Source organism: Phalacrocorax carbo, chromosome 5 (genome assembly GCF_963921805.1).
Source record: "Phalacrocorax carbo chromosome 5, bPhaCar2.1, whole genome shotgun sequence".
Classification (NCBI taxonomy): domain Eukaryota; kingdom Metazoa; phylum Chordata; class Aves; order Suliformes; family Phalacrocoracidae; genus Phalacrocorax; species Phalacrocorax carbo.
In genome coordinates, this window is record NC_087517.1 from 21,338,316 (window position 1) to 21,357,635 (window position 19,320).

Below are 19,320 nucleotides of genomic sequence, written 5' to 3' on the forward strand. Positions count from 1 at the left end.
GGCTTGATAGAATAACACTTACTTGAGACATGAAAATACATCTGTGCAGCTTGCTGTTGGTTTGGTCATGACGTTGGAAAATCATTTGTATTAACACATGCTATCTGAAGTGTAACCTAAAATGCAGCCACATGATTGGAATAATTAAACAGTGCAAAGTGTGGAAGGCACCCATTTCTAACTTACTGAAATTTCATTTCAGAATTGTTATATGTGGCTCAGAATAGTAGTCTAATAATTTCAGCAATTCCTTGTATGAAAATATAAAAATATTTTCAATAGGGAAAATGCACGTGATGTAGTTTCTAATCTTGTGACCTCACCTGTAGTAGAGCAATTTGGCATTATAGATTGTAGACAGAATTTATTTTAATGTTGGAGCACGGAATACATGCAAAATATTTTGGAATGCATTTCAATCATTAACTTCTATTCAAAATAAACAAAATTGAAAAAAATAATTATGTGGGGTTTCATTCACAGAAATTAAACGCATCCAGTTCTTCAGAAGGCAGCACAGTTGATATTGGACTACCTCCAGAAGGGGAACAGCCAGAAGCAGAACCTGAAGAAGCCCTGGAACCAGAGGCTTGTTTTACAGAAGGTAGGCACAGCAAAATATATGCAAGGTAATTAGACCTAACTGTGTTGATTTGGGCTGGATTTTGTTTTTATTACAAATCAAGAAGCAGCTTTGTGATTATAGTTGTATTTTCTGTTTGTATTAGTAACTCCTTCAGAGGTACTGCCATAGACATATTGTTCTTGTGTGCCCTCTCTCTCCTTGGAAGGTTTTATAAGAGTTACAAAGCTTTAACTTCAAATATTGAAATGAAAATCCTGAAATAGGAGATACTTATTCGCAAGCAGCTATTGCGTTAGTACCGAAATAAGCCAAATGACTTCTGTTCATTGTGATTCCTAATAAATATTTACCTTATTCTGACATCCTAAAATTTATTATTGCACTTAGGTTGTGTGCGGAGATTCAAATGCTGTCAAGTCAGTGTAGAAGATGGGAAAGGGAAAATCTGGTGGAATCTTAGGAAAACCTGCTATAAGATTGTTGAACACAACTGGTTTGAGACCTTCATTGTCTTCATGATTCTTCTCAGCAGTGGTGCTCTGGTAAATTCAATGTGGAACTATTGTGTCTATTTTAAGCAGCAAGCATTTAGAATTACAGTTAATTATGTAGCTGCAGGTAAACATACCAGAATTTAATATCCAAATCATAAATGTTCTAATGTTGATATATATCAACAAATATTTGGCCTGTATTGTAGGATACCTAAGAGTTTGCTCACAGGCTATGAAACAAATTGTTTGGCAAGTTCAAAATGTAGTGTCAATGGAAATAAAAAATTAGTTATATCAGACAGGTATTCACATGTCTTCATGTGATAATTTTTTTTGTCTTATACACACTTAAAATAAACAACATCTGAGCTAGGAACTTATCAACAGCAACTTCTTCATAGCAGGAGCAAAATATAGTGTACTTGATACACTTGGGTCAATGCACTGTCAATATAGACATTTTCTTTTGAAAAGAGAGTTATTAATCTCTGTTCAGGATTGCTTTGCAGGTTAATGTGCATAGTTTGGTTTCAATTATTAGTTCCTAAAAAATTCTGTATCACAGTGTCATTATTGAATCCCTCATATAATTTTGATGAAAAGTTGTAGCTACCACAAAGGAAATCCTTATGTCAATAAGCCATTGCTCTCCATGGAAAAGAATGAAAATGAGATTTGGATTACAGTATTACAGTAAGTTTCATGGATCACTATTCAGCTCAGCTGAAAGCTGAATATTGTGTTTGGACCCAGCGTTATGAAAAGACAACAGTGTGGAGTGAAAGAAAAAGTTGTGCTTGAGGGAAAGATATATGCCTTATAATCACATATGTTTTTCCAGTTCAAATTTTTTCTTGGCTACTATGTACCACACTGCAAGACATTTAATTATATCTTCAAAAATCTTTTTCCCAGGCATTTGAAGACATATACATAGAGCAACGTAAAACTATCAAGACCATGCTGGAATATGCTGACAAAGTTTTTACTTATATCTTCATTCTGGAAATGCTTTTAAAATGGGTGGCTTATGGCTTTCAAACCTATTTCACTAATGCCTGGTGCTGGCTGGACTTCCTGATTGTTGATGTATGTATTCTTTTTCATGTCCTCTTTGACTGGCTCTAAAAATCAGAATTCTCTCTTTTCAGGATAAGCTTTCTGTTCTATTTGATGGAAACTATTTTAAAACTATTGTTGTGGATGCTTTTTAATTCTGTTCAGAAAAAAATATTTTTATATACTTACTACCCTAGAGATGATTTGTTGATATTCTCTAGTTTTATGAAGTTGTAGTGCTTTATTGTAATGATCCTTTTTACTGTTTTTTTTTTCTCAGTGTGGAAAGGATGCTGTTCATCTTCTTCAGTTTTTATTGTATATGGAATTTAAATATTACAAAGCAATTTCTTTAAAGGTTTCTAACATTCTAATACATCACTGTAAGTGTCCTGTCACTCACTCTGTGTAATATGAAAGGACAATACTGCTAGGAACTCTCAGTTCCATTGTACTATTCAGTACTTCTGCACTTTTCACTGTATCATATGGGCGACCTTAAAGAGACACTTGGAGAACTGTAGGTGAGCTCCCTTAGAATGGGTTCTCAAATGATTTTCAAAAGGCTGCACCACCAAGGAGCTGATACACATTGTCTGAAGGAAACCTAGTGAGAAGTACATTATAATTTCAAGTTTACATACTCAACAATGTATGCACAGTACTGGGTAGCATAAAGGGAAGTCTACAGATCCTCAACCATAGAGCAGACATTCATTTCCCTTCCATCCCCAATAGCCTGACTACATCTGTCTGTGCTAACAGGGTACCTCTCAGTTCCACACAGGTAATTTCCATGGAATGCAAGGTAAGGATGTGTCTTTAGTCACTTGTTCGCTCATTCTGAAAGGCAGTAGAATTCCATAGAAATCACTATGTGTCTCCCTAAAACTACAATGACATGATATACCATGAAGTCTTGACTATACAGAGCTTGGGAAACATTATAATGTTTAAATGCACACCAGCATTGTAGATCCTGTGATAAAACATGACTATATGCACACTTAGTGTTCTGTGCTTGAGTATCTACCCTCGTAAAACATTTATTGGCTCAGTCATCAGATGTTTAAATTACTATGACCAGCAGAGGTTTACAGAGACCCCACAGGCAACACCTTACACTGTCATTATAGTTTTATTGTATTTATCAACAATATTTAATTATTAATCAATAATCTGTGGTTTAGTTACTTCTGTGAGCTTTAGAAATAACTTTATTAGTTTTTCACGGCAACATTACTCTGATGCAGTTTTTTTCATGGAGAAAAATAATCTCTGAAGCATTTTTTTTTTAATCTCTAGTTAGAGGATTGAGATAACAAAGCAAAAAGATTAATGTGGAAATGAAAGAATTAAGCGAGAACAGGAAGGATGGAAGGGAAGGGCATTAAATGGAAGGAAATAGAAGATGGTTTGGGGTTTTTTTTTTTCTTTACGAGGGCCACTCCTTCCCAATGGTTTACTATAAATACATTTCTAAGGATTATTGATGAAAGATAATTGTATTATTTATTTTACAGCTATTGTAGTTTATTTACCCATCTGCCTGCAGACCAGACCAGCGTTATGCGATCCAGAATTGATGAAGTGGTTAAAGGAGTCACAGGGAATGTAATGAAGTGTGGATATGCCTAACAATGAAGCTCTACCATTGTCTAACAAACAGTTGCTTATCAGTCTTGGTTAGTCTGGTTAAATCTGAACAGCACTGGTAGCTATGGCTGTTGAATGAGGTTTTCTGGACACTAGAAAGTTATATTTGACCAAAGGCCAGGTCTGGATGTGGCTTTTGAGGGCTTTTACATTCTCATCAGGTTCTGAAGATACCATGGGAAGTCCTGACCTGAACTGACCATTCCAATTCATTCAACTTTTGGGAGTTTTCTTTTTGCATGTGACTTCATTTTTCTTTAAATACCACCAAATGTTGACCGGTTTATGTGAATTTAGAAGGCATTTTTATACCATTCTACCAACATGATTTAATCAACAGGTACCTAGAATATACTTTTATTCTACTTTGCCTGATTTGAAAGATCTTTTTGCATTATAGAGGGATTTCTGGAGAAAGAGGTCCATCCTTGAATCTTCTTGAGAAGTTCAGGGTACACATCATTCCCACCATATGTATTGAAAGGATATACAAGATGAATGAGCAATATTGCCTTTCTGTTTTTGTGTAGGTCTCTTTGGTTAGCTTAACAGCTAATGCCTTGGGCTACTCAGAACTTGGTGCGATTAAATCCCTTAGGACACTAAGAGCTTTGAGACCTCTAAGAGCCTTGTCGCGATTTGAAGGGATGAGGGTAAGACAAAATGAAAGAATCTGAAATAATGCATGCATACACAGGAACAATGCATGCAGAATAATCAACAGCAAATCCATGCAGAAATGCTACACTACCATCCTATATATCTTACATTTATCACTAACATATAAGCAAAAGGCTTCATCTGCTTATATGAATTCATGTGTTATTGCACACATTGTTACACTTATTTAGGCTCCTTGGCCTTTCATCCTATTTCATGTTTTCCTGGAGGGCCCAAGGATTTATCAACTGCATGGATCTATGCAATGATACTACAAAACCAAATTTATCCCATACAGATAAATCCTGCTATGGTCAGAACAGTTTTTAAAAACATTACTTTCTCATAAAAGTGTGTGCATATACACACACATATATTTTCACGTGTATTTCATGCAAGTATAGAATATCATGCATAGTCTATCAAATATATTCTAACCTACAATTCTGTAAATATTAATTGGGAATTTCTGTTACAATTTAAAAGTTTCATAATGAATTTCTGTGTTAATAAGTAAATCGACATCATTAAAATACCATCTGTCTTTCAGATCAGGGCTGTTGCATTCTGTTTAAGACAACTTTTCTAGTGTATCAAAGATAGAGCTGGCTTTATGATTTCTGACCTAAACTGGTTGCTTACTGCTTCCATATTGATTTTTAAATGTTGGTTATAATCTATAGACCACTAAGCAGCCTGAAAACATATCAGAAGACTTTTGCTGACAAAGTTGGATGTAGTTGAGAAGTTGCTGTCCCCAGCTGTTATCAGCATATCAGTTACCACAGCTGAGACACTCAGCTGCCCACCTGGGCTCTCAGTCTATTTTAGTGCAAAGTCAGATTGATTAGTTTAGATCAATTCTTTAGTGCACTGAAATGGACAAAGACCTTATGTATTCTGCTATGACATGAAAGCTCTAGAAATGTTTCTCTTAGGGGCAGTAGTCAGCAGCTGGAGATGGTAGATATTTCTAGCTCCAGTCACAAGAAGATGTCTGACTTACACCTTCAGGGTCCATCTGTCTGCCTTAGACATATTGCCATAGATCTCATCAGCAGATGCACCTCAGCTGAAACCCTATTGCTGTAATTAAAAGGGATCCTTGTGTGAGCTCCCTACTGCAATCACTGATCTTTGGCACCCCTGGTTATAAGCTGATTAGCAAATTTATGTCAACTAAAAATTGGTGAGCTTCTGAAGAAAATGTGATGCTCTATGTGTGTAGAAAGTAAAAGACTTCAACTAAAAAGAAAACAGGATTTGATGAAAGGTTATAAATAAAAATAGAAAATAACACTTCCTCGCCTCCAACAAGGCAAGTGCCTCTCGAGCTTTGCTGAAGCAAACTGGAAAATTTGGGATGTTTATATTAGATATAAGGCCTGTATAAAACCTCAATAGTATCTCACTAAAAACACATTACCTGTTGGTTTTTTATGAGAATAATTAGCAAAAAACAATACAAAATACTACAAATTTCATATGCATAGTAAATTGCTTAAGTCGCAATTTAATGTGGCAAGGAAAAAACAATCACTTTTCTCATGAAGGTTTATGGGTAAATGTCAATCCCATAACTTCCATGTTGGTGTAAACTTTACCTACTGATTTGATCCTGATATGCTAACTGTATCCCTTTGTAAAATACCCAGATAACGAGGAGATTTATGACTTTAGCAAAAGATATAATAAAAAGTAGTGGATGAATTTAGATAACTTCAAACTAGAAATCCAACCTATATTTTTATTAGTTAGGCAGTTAACCATTGAAATTTTCCTATGCATATAATGAATTTTGCCTTATTTAAAGTAATTAATTTCTGGCTTAATGCCTTTAAAGATACAGGAGCTCAAGTTGGTGAAGAAATTAGCATGAGAAGATTTTAAGGTTTGATACATAGAAATTCAAGATGTCTGTTCCTAACATAGTAATTTCATTGGTGTTTAACATCTATAAATTGAAAATATGACAATATAGGATGGCGCACATACTTGCATAGGCACTTAAAATTACTTTCAGTGGGCATGATACTTCCTCTATACAAGCAAGAAATTCCATTCTACACATCTAGAATTTTTAGTCCACCATACTATATTCTAGGATCAGGACTTGTGCTTGCCCAAATAATTAATAGAAAACATTGCCCCTATGGAAAACATGATGTTTCCTCTGCATCTTCCCTACTATTGCTAGGGGAAATACACTTCAATTTGCACTTGGGACTTGATTAAAGTAGCCTGTGGGAGTATAATTAATCTGTCTATGCTCTGTCCCAAGCAGTATCGCTCACTGCTATATGGTGCTAGGCATATACTACCTTTTTTTTTAACCAGTAAAAACCTTTTAATGTCTTTCTAACGCTTTTCCTACTTTCACTTCTTGTCAGCCCTTGCCCTCTTTTTTCACTCCCCTATTACCAATGGAAGCTAAGAGGTGTCTGGATCAATGTTTTCAGTTATGCTCAACAGCATGTTTTGAGTGCCTTCAAATGATTCATATTATAAGCTGGTCCTGCTATCGCTTCAGGACTCAGACTAAAAGCAGAGAAAGTAGGTCAGCTGTGGAAATACAGCAATTAAAGGAAGAAGAACATGACTGGACCTGCAGCTGTAGCAGAAAGAAGAACAGAATTCTTGGGTGTAATGAGAGGGAAAGCTCGAGGACAAATATTTTCACTTCATTAACTGTCCCTTTGTATCATAGTAATTATTCCTGATGGATGATATTATTACATTTAAGAAATCTACTTATATTTTTAAGTAGAAGAATTGAGACAACTTTAAAAAAATATAATGTAAAAATAGTAACTAACATGTATTCGAAAAATATTCCCAAACTGGGAAAAAATTATGCCGGTATTTATTATTCCAGTCAAACTTCCCACTAAAATCAGTGAGTTAATGAATTTCCAATTTAAACTAATTAGGCATTATTATTAAACTACTAATTCGTTTAGGTCAAAGTACTCCTTGTGGCCTTCCACAGTCATGTCATTGTCAAAGCTGAGAGTACAGGTCTGTCAACATAAGACAGCACTGTAGAAGTAGTCAGAAGATTTATCCTTTAGTCAGGGAATCCTCTCTGCCAGGCTAATGAGTGATAAATTGCTATATTATTTTTGCTTATTGATTTATAGTAGGTATTGCTAAGGAGATTTTTAGTATGAGTGAGAAACTATTTTGATTTTTTTTTTAATTTCCCTATGAGAAATAAACACTTATTACAACATGTGATGTAAAATATGTGGCAAAAATAAAGTATGGAAGCTTTGGACTTCATCCGCCATTCTGTGCTTTTATAAAGTCATAGAGAAATTTACATTGAAAGGAACCTCATTTGGTCCAGCTCCTAAATTTAACCTAACAACTTCATTCAAGTCCTATAGGATCTCAAATATTGTCCAAAGTATGTACCACCCTAAAGAGGTGTTGCTTTGGCAGGAATGGAGCTGTGAAAGTAAAACATGTATTTCTCCTTTCCTTCAGCCCAAGTCTGCTATATGGTATGCATGGTGGTGGTTCATCACGTCTAACATTCAAAGGTTTTATCTTCTGTCCCATAAAATGGGAAGGAATGAAATGTGATCTACCTAGGCAACTAATTTTACAAGTAATTGACTCTATGGAACCTGTTAATTGTAGATATAAATGTAATGCCAAAATATTTTACAGGCTTAAGCTACGTATTTGTATTTCAAATACAAACAAATAGCATAGTGTGCTAGAGGATCTGTTGTAGTACCTACATCATATAAACTAAATGAATTATAAATTATCTCATCTATGTAATACCTAATGTCCCGCATTTTTAAAACAAATTCTTCATGAGGTTCTAAGGATCTGTTTCAGTTGTTTTGCCAAAATTAGCAGTGATGCTCCGTAGTTATTAAACTTCATATTGTTAGACTCACAAACACATTTAAAATAGGAGATAACTAATTTAGCAGTTCATCAATTTAATCATTAAATAAATAATTCTCATTCATAATGGACCTACTTTCTCCCTAATTTTATTTTCTTTACTATTTTATTTTCATTCTGGCATGTCTTTAATCATTGTTCATCATCATACCTGAACTCATTTGCATATTTTTCTTTCCTGAAGCCTGATTTTCTGCAAAATTCACTTGGAAATTAAACCAAGTCTCTTCCTTCTTCAAGTCTTATTTATCTGCCACTTGTCTAAACACTACCAGCTTTTCTGTGTTCAGATACTCAGCTTATTTCCTGGTCTGAACATGTCTACATTTCTGGTTTTATATATAACTGCCCAAATGAATATGCCTACATCCTTGAGTTTTCTTTTATTTAAAGGAAGTCTTAAAATTACTTTCAATTAAAAATTTGCTCAGTAATATTGATTTGGACCATTTACCCAATAAACATGTAATAGAAAAAGTTTGTTGTGTTTGATGCGATCAGTCATTAGAAATATTATGGTTTTGCAGACATACATTAAGTAAATATTATAAAAAGAATTAATAAAAGCTAATTATTTTTTTGTTTAGTTTTTTTTTTAGTTTATCTTGTTCTTTTTTCCATTCTTTAAAGTTACCGTTTGCTACTGTTTGTATGTTTTTCCTTCTAATTATGTTGATATTTTGTCTTTTCGCTGTACTGCTTTTCTTACTTGTTACTCTCAACAATTAAAGAAGTGTAACACAGACATTGGAATTAAAATAGAGTGTTGCATTTAAGAAAGGCTGATGAAGAATTTGTAACATGCTGGTGCCTGCGTTCTTACGCCGTCTCTCTTTGGTTTCATTTGTACTCTAGGTGGTTGTGAATGCCCTCTTAGGAGCAATTCCATCCATTATGAATGTGCTTCTTGTTTGCCTTATATTCTGGCTGATCTTCAGTATCATGGGAGTAAATCTATTTGCTGGAAAATTTTACTACTGTGTTAACACTACAACTGATGAGAGATTTGATATCAGGCAAATCAACAACTATAGTCAATGTGAGGAGCTCATAAAAAACAATGAAACAGCCCGATGGAAGAATGTGAAGGTTAACTTTGATAATGTAGGCCTTGGTTATCTTTCTCTGCTTCAGGTGGTAAGTCACCCCTCCTTAATTTCTATTTCTATATCTCTATTGTTTACTTGTAACAGTAAGAAGTAATTTTTCATAGTTTCTTTCATTTAGAAATCTTGTCTTTCACTTCTTAGTTTGGAATTATAAATTCCATGACTCTACAGAAATAATACAAAGAGTAGAGGCTATGCTGACTATGAGAAAAAACACATAATTCAAACCTAATTCACCTTAGCTGCACTGAATCTATCTCAAATGCACCTACTTTGCTCATACACAGCAAATAACTTTTTTATCAGATATTACTCATAATTGATAAATATTCTTAATAAATTCTGTCCCCTTTATACTCAGATATTAGAATTTACTTGCAATTCTCATATATGAATAAAGCATAAAATAAAACTGAAGGCAAGAGCCACCTATTAACATTGCACTGTGCTGGTGTTTATGATGAGTGCTAAAGACATTTAGTCTTCAGCTCTTACACAATGTTTCTGACAAGCCATCTTCCAGGAAAAGCATGAGGTAAACACCAGTGTTCTGTTTATAGGCTACATTTAAAGGCTGGATGGATATCATGTATGCAGCTGTGGATTCTCGTAATGTAAGTATAGTCCCTTGACTCCATTTGTTTTGATTGTATGAGCTCCAAGATTTAAGAAAGTAATTTTAACATATTTCAGAAATAACCATAAAAATGAGGGAACAAGGAGTTATTATAGTTTTGTAGTTAAAGAAAATGGAAACCATAGGGAAAATACATGAGACAAAGAAAGCAGAGGAGCAGTCCTAAAGCATTCCATGTTCTCTGTGGTGCAGTTGGACCAAAATTCCTCAGTTCCACAGCAAACTTAATTATTGCCACAAAATGTCTTTTCCTCCTCTCATTATGTGCATTGAGGCATTGTTTACATTTGGAAACATACCAATACACAGCTTAGAGATGATTTTTTGTAATGCTGCTCTTTTTTTTAAAGTTGAGACTTTCACTGTGCTCTGCAAGCTGCCTGACTCCTTTCTTCAGGGCACAGTTCTTATTCTTAACTCGGCCCGTGCATTTTCTTGTCCTTTTGCCTTTCCCTTACTCCCTTGGTGCAAGCTGGCCTCTAGTTCCAAGTAGACAACTGAATAAACTATACTGGTAAAGCTACAGTATAGTAGCTTTTTGTTAAGTTACACTCACAGTGGGAGGCCTGTTGTAGTATAGTAAATATGCATAGCTGTACCAAGAAAATATGCTTAATCTAAACATGGCTTGGATGCCCTTCCTCCATAATCTAGGGCAATTTCCTATGTGCCTATAGCAGTGAAAGCTCCACAAGCCCACACCAGGGGCCTCCCACGAGATACACAATAAAGTTTGCAGCTTTATGAGCTGGTGTTTCTGCTTGTCTATAGACTCAGACAGTGGTACTATACTAGTTTAAATCAATTGTGCCTTCAGTATTCTACATTCATATAGGCCAGTTATATTTTTAAAAATGAAATATCAAGTTTGATAGCAAAGCTCTTTGTCAAGAATGTAACTTCATAGAATGAAGTTCAGTGGGATGAGTATCTGGGAGCCTGATCATAAGAAGTGAGATCAGAGTGAGAGTGCCCTAAGTGCTATCCAGCAGCTATTTGATTCTGTACTCACAGTTAAACTAAGGCTTAGTTTCTATGCCTTTTTGGCAGGTTTTGGATCAACCGAAGTATGAAGATAACCTGTACATGTATCTTTACTTTGTCATCTTTATCATCTTTGGATCATTCTTTACCTTGAACCTTTTCATTGGTGTCATCATAGACAATTTCAACCAGCAGAAAAAGAAGATAAGTACTTCATCATTATTCTGAAAAGAAAGCTAAAAAAAAATTGCTTATTTTTAGTCCACAGACAATAACTTTATTCATAAAATATTATTTTTTCATTTTATGATTGTCATAGTTTAACCCCAGCCGGCAACTAAGCACCACACAGCTGCTCACTCATTCCCCCCTGGTGGGATGGAGGAGAGAATCAGAAGAGTAAAAGTGAGAAAACTCATGGGTTAAGATAAAGACAGTTTAATAGGTAAAGCAAAAGCTACACACACAAGCAAGGCAAAACAAGGAATTCATTCACTACTTCCCATCAGCAGGCAGGTGTTCAGCCATCTCCAGGAAAGCAGGGCTCCATCACACATAATGGTTACTTGGGAAGACAAATGCCATCACTCCGAATATGTATGTCCCACCTTCCTCCTTCTTCCCCCAGCTGTATATGCTGAGCATGACATCATATGGTATGGAATATCCCTTGGGTCAGTTGGGGTCAGCTGTCCCAGCCGTGTCCCCTCCCAACTTCTTGTGCACCCCCAGCCTCCTTGCTGGTGGGGTGGGCTGAGGAGCAGAAAAGGCCTTGCCTCTGTGCAAGCCCTGCTCAGCAATAACGAAAACAACCCTGTGTTATCAAGACTGTTTTCAGCACAAACCCAAAACATGGCCCCAGAGTAGCTACTAGGAAGAAAACTAACTTTGTCTCTACGAAAACCAGCACAATGATAAATTAATGTGTGCTCTGCATATTAAATACATTAAATTATTAAAGCTTACAATTTGGCTTCATGAGGGTTCGATGGACAAGTGACAACATATGTCTGTCCATGGTTAGTGAAATACCCAATGTCATCTTTATAAAGATGTGGATTTGGGGCTGGAGTCTATAATAGACCCATAAAAAAGCTAACCATTGAAATAGCTAAATGTAGTTGTAAAAACTCTTAGCTATACTACCTTCATGTCTCAGAGCTCAGCAGTGTAGATTTCTGAACTCTAATAATAAACATAGTATTATCTTTATTTGTACTCTCTTCAGTCTTTGTATTTTGTCAACACTACCTCAAAATCAGTGTTTCAGCCGCAGAACTTAACTAAAGTATCTGGCTACACACAGTGTTATTGGAGTAGTGGAAATGCTGTTGGAACCACATGCTGAAATGGGTTGAGATGGAGAGAAATTGGTTTTCTTTTCTACTCGTTCCACATAGTAGTTCCAGGATCTCCTGCTTCAATTCCTGCCCCAGTGGAGGGAGAATAAGAGGCTGTGAAATATGACCGTCTGGATACCTTCTAATTTGCCTTTGGTATCATAGATGCCAGTTCTGAAATTTTACCAATATTTACTCTAAAGGAAAAACAAGAGAAAGGGATTGGAATATTTTATTAGTCTGTGTCTCTGTAATAACTGATGGAATTTAGCAGAAAAAAAGAAAAAGCACCTCTCCCCAGTGAAAAGCAGAGGTCTACCACAAACAATGCAAGCTCAAGAGCCTCTCAAAAAAAAATTCCTAAACATTAAGAATGGAATATGTAAACCAGTTCTTCTGTTACCTAAGTACCAAGAATCATGATAAAAGGGGATTTTTGTGTCTGTCCTAACTTTTCCCACAGATGAGAATGTGACCATGAGTGATTATTAATCCTCAGTATCTTTGTTTGTAAGTAATTAATAGAGATGTAATTGTAACCAGTTTTTGTCTCTCTGGTTTACTTTGGAGGTCAAGACATTTTTATGACAGAAGAACAGAAGAAATACTACAATGCAATGAAAAAATTGGGTTCAAAGAAACCACAAAAGCCTATACCTCGACCAGCAGTAAGAATAAAAATCTTTTCTGTTATTTTTACATTTCCTTAAAAATGGGATTGTTTCAATTATTCCTTAGGCTGAATTAAGTTGTAAGCTAAAAAACCAAGGTATATAAAAAAGCCTTATTCATCTGAAATCCTTTTTATTTTTGGTCTTTTGTAGTCTGAATATGGAGGACTCTTCCCTTTCCTTTTCCCCCCACATTTTCTCTCTGCTGATGGCAATGACATTTTATGTGGCATTTTTTCAAAACACTGGTTTGACTAGAACAACTGAATGTGTCAGTGTATTTGTCAAAATATGTGAAAGCCTTAGGGCACAGGCTTTTTCAGTCAGTGAGGAGGACTATGAAACTGCTGTATGGGGGCAAGTTACTATATCATTGCCTGAAAAATCCTTTTGCTCTGCACATTTCTGTTGCACAATCCATCAATTGGTTTGCTCTCCTCAGCAGGGCTACCCTAGCAATACAGAGTAGGGTTTGGCTGGGGCAGAGAGTGATTCCAGCTCTGCAGTTCTACATTGAATTGTGGAACCTGCTCAGTGGCCAGTCCAGAGATAAGTACATTCTCTATAGCTGAAAAATGGAAGATATTGTTTTAAAGGTTATTTTGGTGGCATAAAGAGCACTGACCTCAAGGCTTGAAAACTTTATCATGTTTCTGGCAAATTAAGTGCTATTAACTCTCTGCCTGCTCACAGCCTGCCCCCACCCCGCCCCCGCTTAGTTTTTTTCAGTTTTTGCCAAGCTAAGCATTTAGTCAGTGTCACAAAAGGTTACAGGGAACTGGTTCAGGGTGGCAAAGTCTCCTTTGCAACTTTAAAAAAAATGCACCATATGTATTTTGAAATCATCCCTTTAATGTTTATAAATACAGTAGTTGAATTTCTATTTAATTTGTGTTTATGTGTACAAACTGGAAAATTCATAAAAATGGAGGACTTAATGGAAGACTTGAAACCCCCTTCATACTATACTTAAATGATTCGTAGCAATTTCATAAAGGAAATTTTACCCAATGTGTGTCATAATGAATCTTATTTTTCCCCCCCCAGAACAAATTCCAAGGCATGGTCTTTGATTTTGTAACAAAACAAGCATTTGATATCAGTATCATGATACTTATCTGCCTTAACATGGTCACGATGATGGTAGAAACAGATGATCAGAGTGAAGACATGGAAAACATTTTGTATTGGATTAACCTGGTGTTTATTGTACTTTTCACTGGAGAATGTGTCCTGAAATTGATTTCACTTCGCCATTACTACTTCACTATAGGCTGGAATATTTTTGATTTTGTGGTTGTCATTCTCTCCATAGTAGGTAAGAACAATTTGCTTTTATGAAATGGCTAATGAAACTGTAGAAACGGAAACATTTTTGGCATGTAAAGTCTATTTAAATTTTGCTTCAACATTGTCAATTGAAAATCTGACCAAAATTTTTCTTTCTTCCGATTTCATATTATCCATAAAATAGTTATTTTATGGTATATGGTAAGAAATTTTTTAGCAATAGGTTTCACACGCCCTCACTTTTCTATTAGTTGAAATTAGATCTTTATTCTGAATTCAGTAGAAATTCCTCAGCATCAAAACAAACCCATACATGAAAGGCAATTTTGATATAAACTAACAGTGGCAGTTGCAGGAGAAGAGTCCAGCAATCCAAAATCCAAGAGCAAAATCTGTGTGGGTTTGTTGTTAGACTAGCCTGCAAGCACCCCAGACAGCAGGGTAAAACCCTCAGCTTCAGTTTTGTTTGATCCTGAGAGGTTTCATGCCGGAGCTAGAGTAACCAGTTGGAGAAGCAAAGCTGAAGCAGATGTAGTCATAAATATATGGCTCTGCTAATCTTTGCTTTATCTAGAGCAGAACGCCTGAATGAGCTTGAGTGAAAATTCTGCCATTTTAACTTCTCAGAACTCCTTAATATGCAAACTGGTTTTGCCATTTTTGTATGGGAATGGGATGTAGTTATTTTTCTGCTTTGAGGCACATAACGCTCAGTTCTTCTACTCTTCAGTGAGTTCCAAGAAGCCTTTTTATTATAGTTTGTTTATATTTGGAATTGCTGTGTCATTAATACTAAACTTGTGGTTAGTTATTTTATGTGTGAATAATGAGTTGCGGTTTTCCTCAACCATACATCTTTTCTTTGAATACCATAACTTGATTACGTGGTATTTGAATACTACTAGAAATATAATCTTTCTTCAGATTAACTGAGATTACTTTTTTACAGTTAAACAGAAAGCTATTCTTCTGGTCTCAGCATTTGCTAGTCTACACACACTAGTTATCGGTTTTTCCTAAAATAGATTGATGTGTATTTGTGTGTCTGTTTGCATATGTAGTAATAAAATTAATACTTAGAAATGTCATTGATGCAGTTTTTCATTATGCTGCAAATTACTTCGGAACTTCTATTGGGATTTATGGGTTTACAAAGCATACCAAACTATAAAGGTTTTGTAAAAACAACTGAATTACTAATTTCTAAAATCTGTTCAAATATCCTATTCTTCTTAAAGTTCTACAATGTTTGTAGGATAAATCCTTTGGAGTGGATTTTAAATGTAATAATATTCTTTACTTGTTTAACTTGTTTTTCAACAGGTATGTTCTTAGCTGAGATGATTGAGAAATACTTTGTATCCCCCACACTATTCAGAGTCATCCGACTTGCCAGAATCGGTCGAATCCTGCGTCTCATTAAAGGCGCTAAGGGAATCCGCACTCTGCTTTTTGCTTTGATGATGTCTCTTCCTGCTTTGTTCAACATTGGTCTGCTGCTGTTCCTGGTCATGTTTATCTATGCGATATTTGGCATGTCCAACTTTGCCTATGTTAAGAGGGAAGTTGGTATAGATGACATGTTCAACTTTGAAACGTTTGGCAACAGCATGATCTGCCTATTTCAAATTACCACATCGGCTGGCTGGGACGGTTTGCTAGCCCCAATTCTTAACAGTGGGGAGCCGGACTGTGACCCCCTTAAAGACCACCCGGGGAGCTCTGTGAAAGGTGACTGCGGCAACCCTTCTGTTGGGATTTTCTTCTTTGTCAGCTACATTATCATATCATTCCTGGTAGTGGTGAACATGTACATTGCTGTGATTTTGGAGAACTTCAGTGTTGCTACTGAGGAAAGCGCTGAACCCTTGAGTGAGGATGACTTTGAGATGTTCTATGAAGTCTGGGAGAAGTTTGATCCCGATGCAACACAATTCATAGAGTTCAGTAAACTATCAGATTTTGCAGCTTCGCTAGATCCTCCTCTTCTTATAGCAAAACCAAACAAAGTCCAGCTTATTGCAATGGATCTGCCCATGGTAAGCGGTGACAGAATTCACTGCCTTGACATCTTGTTTGCTTTCACAAAGCGTGTTTTGGGGGAAAGTGGGGAGATGGATGCCCTCAGAATACAGATGGAAGATCGGTTTATGGCAGCCAATCCTTCCAAAGTCTCCTATGAACCGATTACAACCACATTAAAACGAAAACAGGAGGAAGTGTCTGCTGTCATTATTCAGCGTGCTTTCAGACGTCATCTTTTAAGGCAAAAAGTCAAAAAAGTTTCATGTATATTTAATCAGGATAAAGGTAAAGATGAGGATGATCTGCCCATGAAAGAAGATATGATTATGGATAAACTGAATGAGAATTCAACACCAGAAAAAACAGATATGACCCCTTCCACAACCTCCCCACCATCCTATGATAGTGTAACAAAGCCAGACAAGGATAAATATGAAAAAGACAAATCAGAAAAAGAAGATAAAGGTAAAGACAGCAAGGAAAGTAAAAAGTAACACAGAATTCTGTTTGTGATAAACTGTTTACAGCCTGAGAAAGTATGTATTTGTGTCAACAGGACTCCTGTAGGAGGTACATGCCAAACTGACAGTTTTTACATATATAAATATATATATAATTATATATATATATATAGAAGGTCAGTGCCTATAACAAGACAGTGACCCCTCGTCATCAGACTGCAGCTCTGTAAAACAGGGTAACATCTTGACAGGAGGTTGTTGTTTTTATAACCAGCTGACACTGCTGAAGAGAAGATAAAATGGCCAATTAGACTGTAGGGACCAGTTAAAAAAAAAGGTGCGAACCTATGAATCTCTGTGTTTAACATGAAACACACAGTACAAAAATTGTATCCACTGTTTGCATTTCAACAGCCACATTTGCCATATTTTTACAAAAATCAGTGTTGGTGAACTTATCATTTTTTAATTCACAGGTTGTTTACTATTATATGTGACTATTTTTGTAAATGGGTTTTATGTTGGGGAAGGGGGTATGAGAACCAGGTGTTCTACTCTCGGATTCTCTATAATGTACAGACAGAAGTGATCTGCATGAAGGCATGCTGCACTTGTAGTTCATGCATGGAAAAACATGACGTCGCACAAAGCAGCAGAGTCTGACTACTTCCATGTTTCAGGGTGGCTCTATATTTTGAGGTGCTTAATAACAGTATCCATCCAGTATCTCATCCAGACAAATCTTAATGTGCCTGTAAAGTCCCATAGAGTCTACAATAATAGAACAGATGTTTTATTTTTTCATAAGTCATTTAACTGTAGTTGAATGAACTCTGCATTAAAAAGTATACCGAGGGACATAGAGTCCATTTTTAAGCATTCTTCTGTAGAAAACAGCTTACCTGAACTTGGGAAATTGACTTTACCAAAAACCTGTAAAACTTAAGGATTATGAAGTTGTTCTGCTTCACCCTGCAGTATCGTTTAGCCATCTTCTGCTCTCGGCAAGGTTGACATTGTATGTGTTGATTAAAAAAGTACCGTCTATGTAAATAGTTATTTTATCCCGTGGTGCATGTTTGAGCAAACAAATAATGACCTGTGCACAATATTTATTGCATCAAATATGTACCACAATAAGTGTAGTTTGCAAGCTTTCAACAGCTAATATGAAGTATTCTGTACCATTATAGATAGTTTGGAAGCTATCACTGATGCATGTTTATCTTGCCTTTGCTGCTGTAATTTTACTCCTTCCACTGTTAAAAGTCTAATATGGGAAGCCATATCTCAGTGGTTAAGTGAAACAAATTGTTCAACCAGTCATCATTCTTTCATGACATCAAGCAATAGTTTGCAGCTATTTAAGAGCTTCTTGCTTTGCATTCTAAAATTTTAAGTGAATACTGTACGGTGCATAGTCAGACTGTACAGGATAGGTTGCAAACTGCTTAATCTGTTGAAAAATACATGGATAGAATTTTCTAAGAAAATATAAATACTGTAAAAAATACCATTTTATTTTATTTTTCAGCGTTTTGTACATAAAATAAGAAATGAGAATTATCTTCAGGTTGATGTCACTGTCACTTTTGTTACTTTCTATCCATAGCACTTTTTAATTCAAGACCTTCACAAAATAAGAAACAAAGGAAAGAATGGGGTAGCTTTAGGTTTCTGCTTTTTTATTAGTACTGTATTTTTGCACACATTTTAATGTGAAATAAGTTTCAAACTGAGTCCAAAACGCACTTGCTTCCAAATAGATATAACTTGTAATGGAAATGTGGTGGGGAAGATTTGTTTAAAATTCTAGCACTGCCTGCATCAGAAGTTTCAAGGTAGTCTTTTTATTCATGAAATCTTTACCAGTGTTTGTTTACATAGACTATTCTTATTCTTGTTGATTCATGCTGCACTAGAACTGTTCTAAATATAATATGGGATCCACAATGTTTTTTTTTCCACAGGAATTAAATAGCAAACTTGTATAATTGATCACATCAGGACATTTTGTGTTTCTTACACAAGGAAAAATTCGATGTTGACTCCTCCTTTTACAAAAATATTGACTTATGTGTCGGTGAACTGCATGCAGGAAAATGCTATTACCATAAAGAACAGTAAACCACATTACAGTTGAGCCAAAAGAATAAAGACTTCATTTTTTATTGTATTTGTTCTGTCTTTGTTTTCATCACTAAAGCCTATTGGCTACCAAGGGGTGCTATGAAAATAAAATATGAATCTAAAAAATGTTAGAAATAGAGAGTAATGATTAAAACTCATGATAATAACAGATTTGCAAAAAGTAAAAAATTGAAACCTTGTGTTTCAGAAAGGTCTCTAGTATGATTTGCACTTACACTTTTTAGGTTATTAAACCTATTTAAAACTATTCTATAGTAGGCTAATGTTTAAATG

At 35.5% G+C, this 19,320-nt stretch overlaps 1 protein-coding gene across 5 annotated transcripts in view; it reads left to right on the forward strand.

Moving 5' to 3' along the window:
- LOC104053877 (sodium channel protein type 2 subunit alpha) overlaps nt 1–19,072 on the forward strand; it is a 77,696-nt gene extending 58,624 nt beyond the window's left edge. For all 5 annotated transcript variants that reach the window (XM_064451498.1, XM_064451495.1, XM_064451497.1 and 2 more), the window contains 10 exons: nt 484–604; nt 974–1,128; nt 1,996–2,169; nt 4,326–4,448; nt 9,235–9,516; nt 10,049–10,102; nt 11,176–11,313; nt 13,013–13,117; nt 14,168–14,438; nt 15,734–19,072. In XM_064451498.1, coding sequence (XP_064307568.1) covers nt 484–604; nt 974–1,128; nt 1,996–2,169; nt 4,326–4,448; nt 9,235–9,516; nt 10,049–10,102; nt 11,176–11,313; nt 13,013–13,117; nt 14,168–14,438; nt 15,734–16,929 — 2,619 coding nt within the window. In that variant the 3' untranslated portion in view covers nt 16,930–19,072. The remainder of the gene's footprint in view (nt 1–483; nt 605–973; nt 1,129–1,995; nt 2,170–4,325; nt 4,449–9,234; nt 9,517–10,048; nt 10,103–11,175; nt 11,314–13,012; nt 13,118–14,167; nt 14,439–15,733) is intronic.
- The last annotated feature ends 248 nt before the right edge of the window (nt 19,073–19,320 follow it).